We start from the raw sequence: 12040 nt of genomic DNA, 5'->3' as shown, positions 1-12040 counted from the left end.
AGGACCAAGGGCCTCTCCTCCCATTGATGACCAACTTGGCCATCCTCTGCTATACACATGCTGCTGGAACCATTAGTCCTACCATGTGAACTCTAGGTGAATTTATTACAGCTCCAAAGAATACCCTTATCATTAGCATATTTCACAGGAAGAAAATGTTTGAAAAGAAGTTGTTTTTACTGATATAGTGGTATTGTATAGTGTCAGTACTTGGAAGGCGGAGATAAGGAAATAGGAGTTCCAGGCAAGTTGTACCTACATAGTGAGTTTGGGCCAGCCTGGACTACATGAGACCATCTCAAAAGTTTTTAGATTCATTATGACATTACCTTTTTTGTTTGGGGTTTTTTTGTTCTTTTGTTGTTGGTTTGGTTTGGGTTTGTTTTTTGTTTGTTTGTTTGCTTCTTTGTTTCCTTTGAGACCAGTCTCATCTGAAACTTGGGCTCCTCTAGCATTCTACTTACCAAGGAGGATTGTTAATATCTAGTTTAGGTTACAAGTGTGGACCAACATGCCTGGATTAAGACAATACTTTTCAGTGGTAAAAAAACAAAAATGAGTTGTGTTGATGGGAATTATGTATTTTCAGACCTTCAAGTTGATAAGTATGGTACAGAAAAGACTACTTCCTGTAGTCAATTGAGCTAATTTTTGTTTGTTTTGCTTTTTTGAGCCAGGGTGTCACTGTGTATCCCTGGCTATTCTTGAACTCACAGAAATCTGCCTCCTGAATGCTGAGATTAAAAGCTTTTATCATCACGTCTAGCAACTCTTGTGTTTTTAAAGATATATTTTTAATTATGTGGAGGTGTGTGCTTGCATGTGGATGTTTGCATGTGAGTATAGGTATGTGAAGAGCCCAGAGGCATCAGTCTCTAGCCCTAGGTGAGCTGACTTTTATCCCATTTCTGCCTCTTTCTTGTTGTGTTTGTCCCTCTCCAGGTACATAATCTTTTAAGCAAGTTGTTTTACCTCTCAGCACTAGGTTTGTGTGTGTGTGTATTTGTTTTTGGACTTTTGAATATGCTATATATGTATGCATATTTGTATGTGGTAGGCATATATGTACTTGTATATGCATAGATGTCAAGTCCTGAAGTTGATGTATAGAGTCATCTGTCATTTCTTTTCTACCTTATTTGGTGAAGCAGGGTCTCTAAATTAAACCCAGAGCTTGCCAGTATGGCTAGTCTTACTACTAGCCAGCTTGCTCTGGGGGATGGATCTTCTGACTCTGCTTTCAGAGGCTTGAATTACAGATGGACTGCACACATGTAATTTATGTGTCTGGGATCCAAACTCCAGTTTCCTTATACTTGAAGTGCTTCACCTGATAAAACATCTCTACTCACCTCTGTATATCTTCTACATCATATCAAGTCAGCAGCAGTAAGATATAGTGGTACACACCTTTAATCCCAGTACTTGGAAGGCAGAGGCAGGTGGATCTGTGAGTTCAAAGCCAAACTGGTATATAGAGCTAGTTCCAGGGCATCCAGGGCTATATAATGAAACCCAAAAACCAAAATAAACAAAAAGACAGCAGTTAGATATTTTGCTGCTGTGAAAAATACTGAGTGAAGCAGTTTTAAAGGAAAGGTTTATTTTTGACTCACAGCTTCAGTATGTGGTTTGCTGCTTCCAGCACTTTTAGGCCTGTGACAAGGCAGAAACATAACAATGAAAGGCCAAAAGCAGAGAACATGGAGGAGACTGAAGACATGAAGTATCTCTTTAGTGGCACTCCCAGTGATCCACTTTAGTTAGGCCCCAGCACCCCAGTTCTACTACCTCCCATTTGGATTTTCAGTGATTGGCTTCCTCAGTGAACTGAGTCTTTTGTTCAGAAACTTCACCATCTTGCGGTGATGGCATCCTGCAGCTGATGGCTTAGTTTTCAACATGAGTTATGGGGGATACTTTATATTCAGACCCCATCAAGCATTCCTATAGAATTATGTCCATAAGCTTTACTCCTTTTTAAAAATTATGCATTTTATTTATGTGTATGTGCTTGGTGTATGTGCATATGGGAGGCTGAAGAAGTCAAAAAGGGATCTGTAGTTACAGGCAGATGTGAGCCACCATATATGGGTGATGAGAACTAAATGTTGGTCCTCTGCAAGCACAGCAAGGGTTCTTAACTGCTGAACCTCTTTATTGCCCAAAAGGTCCTCTCCAGGTTACAATCTCTTCTGAGGTGTGGGGGGTTAGGACTTGAGCATGTAAATTATTTTGTTTTAGTTTATTGAGACAGAGTTTTACTATATAGCCTTGGAAAGATCGCTCCACCTGATGACCTGAGTTTGATTCTTAGAACCCATAAGTTGTCCTTTGGCATCCACCACATCATGGTGTACATATGTGTGCATGTACAAACATAGGATAAGTCATTAAAAAAATGTGGATCAGGAATTGTTGGAGTATACTTTTAATCCCAGCACTAGGAAGACAGAGTGACTGATTTACAGAACAAGTTCCAGAACAGCCAGGCTACACAGTGAAAGGCTGTCTTGAAAAAAATGAAACAAAACAAAGACTGAATCATTGTAGCATACAGTGGCTGACAGAATAAGGTGAGTCTAATCTCAGGGGAGGTGTTAGGTGTCCAAGTCCAGGGCTTGGTGTTGTGTATCAGTGTACAGATTTTTGAAACAGGATCTTACTGTGTAGACCAGGCTGGCCTCGAACTCAGATTCCCCTGCCTCCTGAGTGCTGGGACTAAAGGTGTGTGCCACTATGCTGGTCCTGTACAGACTTTATTTTACTTTATTGATTTTTCTGCCACAGTAGGAACCAGTTTTATATGTGTACTTTACACCCTCCTTATATTTAAAGGAATTGTAAAACTCAGGAACCTTAATGGGAATGTTTTCAAAATTAGAGAAAGAATGTGAATTTCCTAGTGTCAAGTTTAAGTAGTTCAAGATTTCAGATCTTGGCAAGTGTTACCTAAATTCACTGTAGAGTACCTAATTTATAAAATACCCTTTGTGAGAATATAATAATAAAATGTACAGAATTCATCTTATTTTGAATGAAGTTACTTGTACCAGTGGAAGGACTTATGAGACAGAGCTGCTGGAGCTGCCAGTTGATATCCTAGTTTGTTTAAGTGTTGTAACTTAATGTCTTGAATACAATTTTCTCAATAATACTCAAATGGATGTAACTTATGACTTCTTGAGATAGTAAAGAATGGCTTTTCATTTGTACTTTACTAGTGAATACACATAGTAACTATGTATAAGAAAATCACCTAGAAGGCTGGAGAGATGGCTCAGTGGTTAAGAGCACTGACTGCTCTTTTGAAGGTCCTGAGTTTAAATTCTAGCAACTTCATGGTGGGTCACAACTATCTGTATGAGATCTGACGCCCTCTTCTGAAGACAGCTACAGTGTACTTACATATAATAATAAGTAAATAAATCTTTTTTAAAAAAAGAAAGAAAATCACCTAGAAACATTGCATGTATATGGACACTTTTATTAAAATGTTTTGGTGAGGTGTGATATGCACACCTTTAATACCAGTACAAGGCAGAGCCCAGCAAATCTCTATGACCTTGAGATCTGTCTGGCCTATTTAGCAGGGTCCAGGCCAGCCAAGGCTAATGAGACCTTTTCTCAAAAAAAAAAAAAAAAAAAAAAAAAAAAAACCTAGAAATAAGTAAATAAATGTGTTTGTTTGTTTCTGTTTTTTGGAAAAGAAACATAAGTTATGAAAGTATCTGTTACTTAAAACAAACTTTCTTGAGTCTCAATGATTACTGCCAATATTTTAGTATATTATCCTAACTTTTCTCTCCCACCCTTTTTATTATAACTTAATGTGTGTGTGTTCTGTATTCATTCTAAGCTAAATTACACTCAGAAAAATACTACTCTAGAGTTGAAGAGATTTTAGGAATGATAGAATCTAGTGATTTTTTTTTCAGTCTTTTAATTTTTAAAAAGAGGCAGCAGAAGTCTTTTCCTCCTTTCCCTCCAGATCTCGCCTCTTCCCTTGTCCTTTACCTTTCCCAGGGCTGGGAGTGCCACCTCGAATGGCCATTCCAACAGGAACCATTTGTGTTGTTGTTGTTGCTGTTTTTGTTTTTTGTGGAGTCCTGGCTCTCCTGGAGCTCTCTGTGGAAGCCTCTGCCTCCTGGATGCTGGATTAAAACACCACCACACCTGGCCAACATGAACTTTTTTTTTTTTTTTGTATGGAAGCTGTTCAGTTGTATAGGCAAGAATGCTTCCTACCATTCACTCTCTGACCCCCCTAGAAACAAACCCTTAAACCTTTAAATATTTCTGAGAGCACCTACTGAGGATAATATAGCACACCTTCTAATATTTGGAGCTATGTTAAAGGAGTTTTGGATAAATTCATTCTGTATTTTCTTGGCTTTAATTGTTTTCTTTTGTTTCCTATAGTAAAAACTAGATTTTCATATGCCTTTCCAAAGGAATTTCCTTACAGGATGAATCATGTAAGTATATTATAGAAAACTCTATATTGACTAACTCCATTTTATTAGAATAAACTTCAGAATCTCTTGGGAATGGGAGTTTCAAGTACTATAATATATTATATTAAATCTCAGTAGCTTCTCTATATTTTTCTGGTGATACTTAACAGTAGTCATTATTAATATTGGATCCCAGTTAAATCACCTTAAGAAGCTTTTAATAATATTGAAGTTGGGACTTCTCCAAATTAAAGCAGAATTTATTTTTTACCTTTTCTTACCTTGCAAGGAATTTGTCTATCCCATTAAGTATCGATAGTTGCACTGTGCATTTGTCAAATAGAAAGTATAAGAGAGTTTTGACGTTTTTTGTTTTGTTTTTTTCAAGACAGGAATTCTCTGTTTAGCTCTGGTTGTCATGGAACTCTCAGACTTGCTATGTAGACCAGGCTGACCTCAAACTCCTACAGATTTAAAGGCATGTGCCACCATGCCTGGCTTAAATTTGAAGTTTCTAACATAACTTTTAAATTTTTTTTGTTTTTGTTTGTTTGTTTGTTTGTTTGTTTTTTAAGAATTCTGGTTATAGCTCAGTAGCAAAATAAGTGCTTAGCATATTTGAGACTTTGGGTTCAATTCCAAGTAACTACCCCCCCAAAAAATATGATATACTGTCTTTCCCTTATAAGAATTTAAAATGTATTATATAACAATAAAAAGCAATTTTTGCTAGGCATAATGTCATAAGCCCTTACTCTCATGCCTCAGGAGGCAGAGGTGAACAGAGCTCTGTGACGTTTAGGCAAGCTTGGTCTACATCATCAGACCCTGTCTCAAAAAACAAACAAAATTAGTAATTTTCTTATTGTAAATGTTAATGCTAACATAAGCTAATGTGTTTATTTTTTGATTTAGAAGTTTTAGATAATATTGATAAATTATTTATCTGTATCTGTAAGTTGTTATTTTCAATTGAGTATTTATATAATCATGTGTATTTTCACTGGGTGTTTTTTTTTTTTAAACAGATACTAGAATGTGAATTTTACCTCTTAGAATTAATGGTATGTATATTTTTCCATAATAAAGCAAAAACTTGATGGGTTGTATTGAAAGGCGGTTAGGAAACCGCCTAGCATGGTGCAGGCATGCTATAATATATGCCGAATATATCCAAATGATATGGCAAAGTCATAGAAATATAAGAGTATCATCCCCTATTTCTTTTCTGAAGGCCAAGTAAAATAATTTACTTGGGCTGCAAAAAAATTTTTTTTAATTTTCTTATAACTTTAATAAGGATTATAAGCAAATAAGCCAGGACCATTGTAAATTCTGTACACAATTTGTGCATGTATGTAGAGTTAAAGATAGATTATGTCTTTGTCAGAATCCTGCTCCTCTAGTTGAGAATTATGGATTTATAGGCTAGTAAGAGGCTCCAGTGTGTTGCAGATGTGACACTTTTGAGTCTCTAAGGGAAAGAATGGATGTTGACTGGTTACCACCTGATTTACCAAGGTATATTCCAGCAAGAGCACTGCCTTCACTGTACAATAGCATAGAGTCATATTTAAGGAAGAGAGTAAAAATAAGAGGAAGGCAAGCATGAGATAAAGGAATTAATTTGAAACACAGAGCAAGTTATTGGAAAATGATACCACTTTATTGTTCTATGTTGTAATACATGTGTTTTTACACATACATATTTTTAACTGTTTCTAGGACTGTTGCTTGATAGTGTATCATCCTTATAGACCTTTGCTCCAGTATGTGCAGGACATGGGCCAAGAAGATGTGTTGCTTCCCCTTGCATGGTAACTAGAACAGAAGTTAGTCATGTTACTAGACAGGCAGGCTGGCAGTGAAATACATGGCTTAATATATTAAAATGTCCCAAGATATTTTATATTTAGCAAGATATCTGCTTGTTAAATTTGAAATACTATAGTGGTATAAATTATAAAGTCATACATATCTTGAATTACCTATTTGATAAAGATATCTGACAATGTTTTGTATGAAAAACAGGCTTTACATGAACATTAAAAATGAATGTATTTTTAAAATAATATTTTTGTTTACTTTTGACTTTTCAAAATGTGAACAACTTTTTTACATTATTTATTGTGGGGGTCTCAAAATGGAAAATATACTGACTACTACATGAGTTTTACATTCAGTAATGTGTGTCGCCTTGTCACACTCATGCATCCATTGCTTGGCCTCTGTGTGTCATTTCTGTGGCTGGGCACAGTAATCAGATGTAAGTGTGCAAAGATGGGAGGGAAATCTGGTTCTCTTGGAAAGAAGTTAGTCAGTGAAGCAGCTATGCTTTTAGTAATGCTAAGGTTTACATTTCTACAGGAGGATAGTGAATGATACTTACAGGACCGACCTTTGTCTGCTGTATCCTCCTTTCATGATAGCTTTAGGTATGTAAACTTGGTGTGCCTTTATTGGATAACTGTTTTTGCCTATTTAGGTCATCCTAGAATAAATTTCACCTGACTTTATGTTTTTTGTAGTAGTAGACTAATCTTGAATGTGAGTTTTCAATAATATACACTACAACCATCCCAGATTAGCATTATTTTCCCTGTTCCACTTTTTTGTAAAGGTTTCCCCTCCCTTAATTCATTTAAAATAATTTTAACTAGTATCTAAGCAAAATTTTTATTTGTTTAGGGAGGAAATTCAGAACTAAATCTGCTGATACTAGTTGTCTTATAAATAACTGGTTCTGTTTTCCATTTCTGGATCCAGTTAAATGCTCAAGAACTTAAGGAAAGAAGCATTATGCTTCTGTTGCTAGGAGAACTTAGCTGACATCCACGGTGTATAGGAAGTGTACAGTGGTGGGCTAGCATTGTCTTGGGAGTTAAGAAGACCAGTTTTGAACATTGCTTCCTTTACAGTTTAAAAACTATTATCTATTTTTTTGAGTTTGTAAAAATTGTAGGAGGGATAGTAACTTTATAAACAATTGTTTCAGTATGTATCCTGGGTATCTATTATGTCCAAAGACTTAGTACATTCTGTTTTTTTTCTCTCCTTCTCCTGTTGATTTTCATGACTCCTTTCTAAAAGCTCTTCTTTTTACTTCATTGTCATCTTCCTCCTTGTCATCTTCCTCCTCTTCTTCTTCTTCCTTTTCTTCATCTTCTTCCTCCTCCTTCATTCTTTTTTTTTCAGTTATGTCCTTTTAACTTTTCTTTTAGATTTTGTTTTATATGTGTGAATGTTTTAACCTGCATGAATGTATATGTAACACACATGCCTGGAGCCCATGGAGGCCAGAAGAGGGCACTAGAACCCCTGGAATTAGAGATAGTTGTAAGCCATCATGTGGGTGCTAGGAACTGAACCCAGGTCTTCTGCAAGAGCACTAACAGCTGAGCCATCTCTCCCACTTTGCATTTCTGTCATAAACATTGCTGGTTTTCAGCCTTATACTAGAGGTTGATATAAGTTAAACTTAATACTTCTGTGGCATTGGTGCCTTTTTTTTTAATGATTTGTTTATTTTTATTTCATATGTATTGGTGTTTTGCCTGCCTGCATGTATGTGTGAATGAGGGTCTTGGATCCCCTGCAACTGGAATTAAAGATAGTTGTAATCTGTTATGTGGGTGCAGGGAATTGAATCCAGGTCCTCTGGAAGAGCAGCCAGTGCTCTTAACCAGTGAGTCATCTCTCTAGCCCCTCATTGGTAACTTTTGCAAATTGCTGGACTTGGTGTGACTCTAAAGTAATATCTATGTTTAGTGAAAAAAGATTCCAGGATTGTATAGATAGGAAGAAATAGGATGTATCGCATGGTTTTGCCACCTATGTGGTCTGTGTTCCTCTCAGGTAGTCTTACTGAGGTCAGTGGCTTTTATATATAGTCTTTTATGTGTTGAAATATTAAGGGGTGTGTGTGTGTGTGTTGTGTGAGTATGGGCAAGTTCATGTGAAGGCTGGGTATGCATGATCGAGGCTAGAGATCAACCCTGTCATTCTGCAGGAGCCATCTACCTTTTTGAAACAGGGTATCTCACTGAGACCTATGGCTCATTTATTAGACAAGGCTGACTGACCAGTGAGTCTCAGGGATTACCAGTGTGTGCTATCATGCCCAAGATTTTTCTTTTATGTGTATGACTGTTTTGCTTGCATGTGTGTTTGTGCATTATGTGCATGAATTGCCTGCAGAAGCCAGAAGAGTACATTGGATCCCCATTACTGCAGTAACAGTTGGTTCAGTTATCATATGGGTGCTGAGAATTGAACCTGAATACTGGAAGAACAAGCAGTGCTCTTGGCCTATTAAGCCATCTCTCCAGCCCTCTTCCCAGCTTTGTTTTGGTTAGTTTGGGTTTTTTAATGTGGGTGGGAATTGAACCCAGACCACACAAGACAGTCTTCAAAGCTTGTCTAACCAAACATGACTATAGTACAAAGGTCAATAAACACATAAGTGAAAAATTAGCTTTTTAAAATTTAGACTATATCCCCTAAGGTTGGGTTCTATTAACTGGGAGCTACAGATAAAGATCCAGGGAGTGAGAATCTGGGATGGACATTCTGGAGGATCTGCTTGAGGTGTGCCTGAATGAGGTCTCCTTCTACAGATAGCAAAAAAGTCACTAGATCATTAAGAATATCCACTCCCAGCTTTCTGGATAGAATACAGAATATTTCCTCCTTTGAGGAGACATCCTGTATGATTAACATTCCTGGTTGTCCTAGTGATCTGTGGGTTTAAGGACTTTTGTACCCTCAGCAAACATTTCTAAAACTTAGCAGTGTTTCTGTCACTGCCTTCTGGGTGTGATTTGACTACTTTATACATGTATGCATAGGTGATTTTTCTTGTCCTCATTTCTTGGTTGGAGTTGTTTCTCTTATAACAAATTTGCCCTCAAGGCACCCTCATTCTGACCAGTACACAGTGAAGACAGGAAATCAAGAACCATCCTGTAGCTAGAGATTTTTTTTTATAATGTAGTGTGTGTGTAAATATTGTTGCTAAGCTTTTTAAAAATAGTATTAGAAAAGACAAACTTTATGAAAATCTTTAGTTCTAAGACTGTTTGCAGTTAAATTTGAACAGTTGTCTCTAATTTTCTTTCTAGCTTGCCTACATGTAGCCTGTGTTGTACAACAGAAAGATGCTAGGCAATGGTTTGCAGAACTTTCCGTGGATATGGAGAAGGTACTCTTCTTTTTATGAGGACTTGGTCTCACTGTATAGCCCTTTTTTGCTTGAAACTTGCTATGTAGATCATGCTGGCCTCTAATGTGTAGTAATTCGCCGGCCTCTTTCTCCCAAGTGCTGGGATTGAGGCATGTGTCCTCATCGCCCTGCATAATATGTGTTCTTTACATACTAATATGTTGCTTGTTTTTGCTACTGAGAGCTTTTCAAATATTTTCTTCTAGATTTTGGAAATAATCAGGGTTATTTTAAAACTGTATGAGCAGTGGAAGAATTTTGATGAGAGAAAAGAGATGGCAACGATTCTTAGTAAGATGCCGAAACCAAAACCACCTCCAAACAGGTACATTTTAGACTTACTGATTTAATTTAGTGTTTATTTCCATTTATGTAATTTCTGTCTTGATAAATTGAGAATGTCTCAGTTTTAAGATCTATTCTTCTGTCTAGTAACTTTTTCTAATGCAATGGAGGTCTATTACAGGTATCCCTCAACATATAGCCACATTCTGTACTTAAATTGAACTGAATTAGACAAACATTTGAAATTCAGAGATAAAAGGCTTGAAAGTAATTCTTTCCACTTGGCTTTTTGTCGTTCCTCTCCCTTCAGTAATGATTATTCTCCTATTTCATACGTTTCAGTAAGCATTTTGAAATTTTTTGATGACCTGATATGCTAAAGATAATAAATTTTGACTTCTGAGTGATCCATAGCACACAGTTACATATAATTTTACCAAAGAGGAACCTCCTATGCTAAGATGTTTTTGTTATCTTAAATGAACCTGTTCACTTAGTTGAGTGGCTCTCTGCCCTCTCCATGTATGAGATCATTCAAAGCAAGAAGGGTGAGAAGGAAAGAAAATGCTGTAAGCTTAGTTGTTTCTTAGAGAGGTTATACAACACTGAGGTGTATTTTTAGACTGCTGCTGGTTACAGTGATGTTGCAGTGAGAAGAGAATGGTGGTTAAGTGTTACTGGAGCTGCTTAAGGCAGTCACTGAGACAGCTCCTTTGGATGCGTTTCTTACAGAAGCTCCCTGGGTGACTCTCCACTAATGGCAGGGCCTGAAGCTGCAAGATGATGATGGACAAGATAAGGCAATCTCCTACTGTCACAGTTACTGGTACTTTCAGCTTGAGTTATTTTTATTTTAATATTCAGCATTTTTCCAAGAAATTACCATATTTTTGATGTATAAAGGTTTGTTATCATTATCATATGATTTTATTATGCAATTGGACAACAGGTTTTTTTTTTCCCTTTTTATTTTTTGAAAGACATTTTGGATTTTCCTAAAGAGTAGAAATGGAATTTTGTATGTCAGATTTAACTTTGTAGGAAATTTGTTCAGAAGTTATAATCTCTATGTTGAGTGATACCTGTAATAATAGTGAAATCCTAAACTCTAACTTAAATCTTTGAATGTATATGGACACTAACTTCCAGACTGCTTGTTATGTATGAGGGCCTCAAGTTACAGAAGAATAAAAACATAAAACCAACTGTTAGTTTTCTGGATTTTTATTTTTCTGCATTTGTGTTTTATAATCAGGAATGTCTGTTTTATAGAATTGCTCCACAGAATGAACTTCAGAAATTAATAGTACTGTCAGAGTATTGAAAAATGAATCTTTTAATTGGCATAAAATTTCTTTCTTCCCCATTTGAACAGTGAAGGAGAGCAGGGTCCAAATGGAAGTCAGAACTCTAGCTACAGCCAATCTTAAAACACCCTGAAGAACCCCGTAGTGGACCACTTGGAAGTAAAGCATTGGACAGTTTGCGTAATGTCTTCATTGGAAAGCAGATGCACACGAATAGCTTGTTTCTGTCAAGCATATTGGGAATTGATTTACTTTTCACAAAATAAGGGTTTTTCCTAACTTGATTCTAGTGTGTAATTTATTAAACCTTAATTATAAAGTTTAGTAAGGCTCTAAAGGAACCTATAGCCATATACAGACATTTCAGGGTTAACTTCTCTCTTACATACACATATGTATATAGACACATACTAATACTGGTTTTTGATTAGGTAATTGAAAGATTTTATTAATAATAGCTTTTTTTTTTTAATTAAGTCAGGAAACATGAAATGTCATTTGTTCAAATTTTTCTGGGCATTGAGAGACCAAAAAAGGACATAAAAAGTCTATAAAACTACCCCTAAGCCAGTTTAATTTTAACACTGTATTTAAGAAATTAAATCTTAGAAAATCCTAGGTTTTAGAAATGATAATTACAATTTGAGGGAGATTAATCAAGAACTTACTGATTTTAAAATATATTGTATTCAATACTTTTTGTATCATTACAGAAGATTCTGGCCCAGCCTATCAAAAAAGTGCAATATATATATATATATATATATATA

The 12040-nt window shown here is 36.1% G+C and overlaps 1 protein-coding gene across 4 annotated transcripts in view; it reads left to right on the top strand.

Annotated features, from left to right (window-relative positions):
* Ccnc (cyclin C) overlaps positions 1-11625 on the top strand; it is a 19277-nt gene extending 7652 nt beyond the window's left edge. For 2 of the 4 annotated variants that reach the window (XM_031366505.1, XM_031366508.1), the window contains exons 6-12: positions 4423-4478; positions 5486-5521; positions 6183-6274; positions 6825-6892; positions 9578-9657; positions 9885-10003; positions 11339-11625. In XM_031366505.1, the coding sequence (XP_031222365.1) occupies positions 4423-4478; positions 5486-5521; positions 6183-6274; positions 6825-6892; positions 9578-9657; positions 9885-10003; positions 11339-11393 (506 nt within the window). In that variant the 3' untranslated portion in view covers positions 11394-11625. Of the gene's footprint in view, positions 1-4422; positions 4479-5485; positions 5522-6182; positions 6275-6824; positions 6893-9577; positions 9658-9884; positions 10004-10695; positions 11169-11338 lie in introns of those variants that run through there. The other 2 variants (XM_031366507.1, XM_031366506.1) reach the window with 2 other exon arrangements.
* Positions 11626-12040: the final 415 nt, after the last annotated feature.

This window comes from Mastomys coucha, unplaced genomic scaffold (assembly GCF_008632895.1).
Source record: "Mastomys coucha isolate ucsf_1 unplaced genomic scaffold, UCSF_Mcou_1 pScaffold14, whole genome shotgun sequence".
Classification (NCBI taxonomy): Eukaryota; Metazoa; Chordata; class Mammalia; order Rodentia; family Muridae; genus Mastomys; species Mastomys coucha.
Note: the sequence above shows the minus strand (reverse complement) of the source record. Positions and strands in the feature narration are given on the sequence as shown.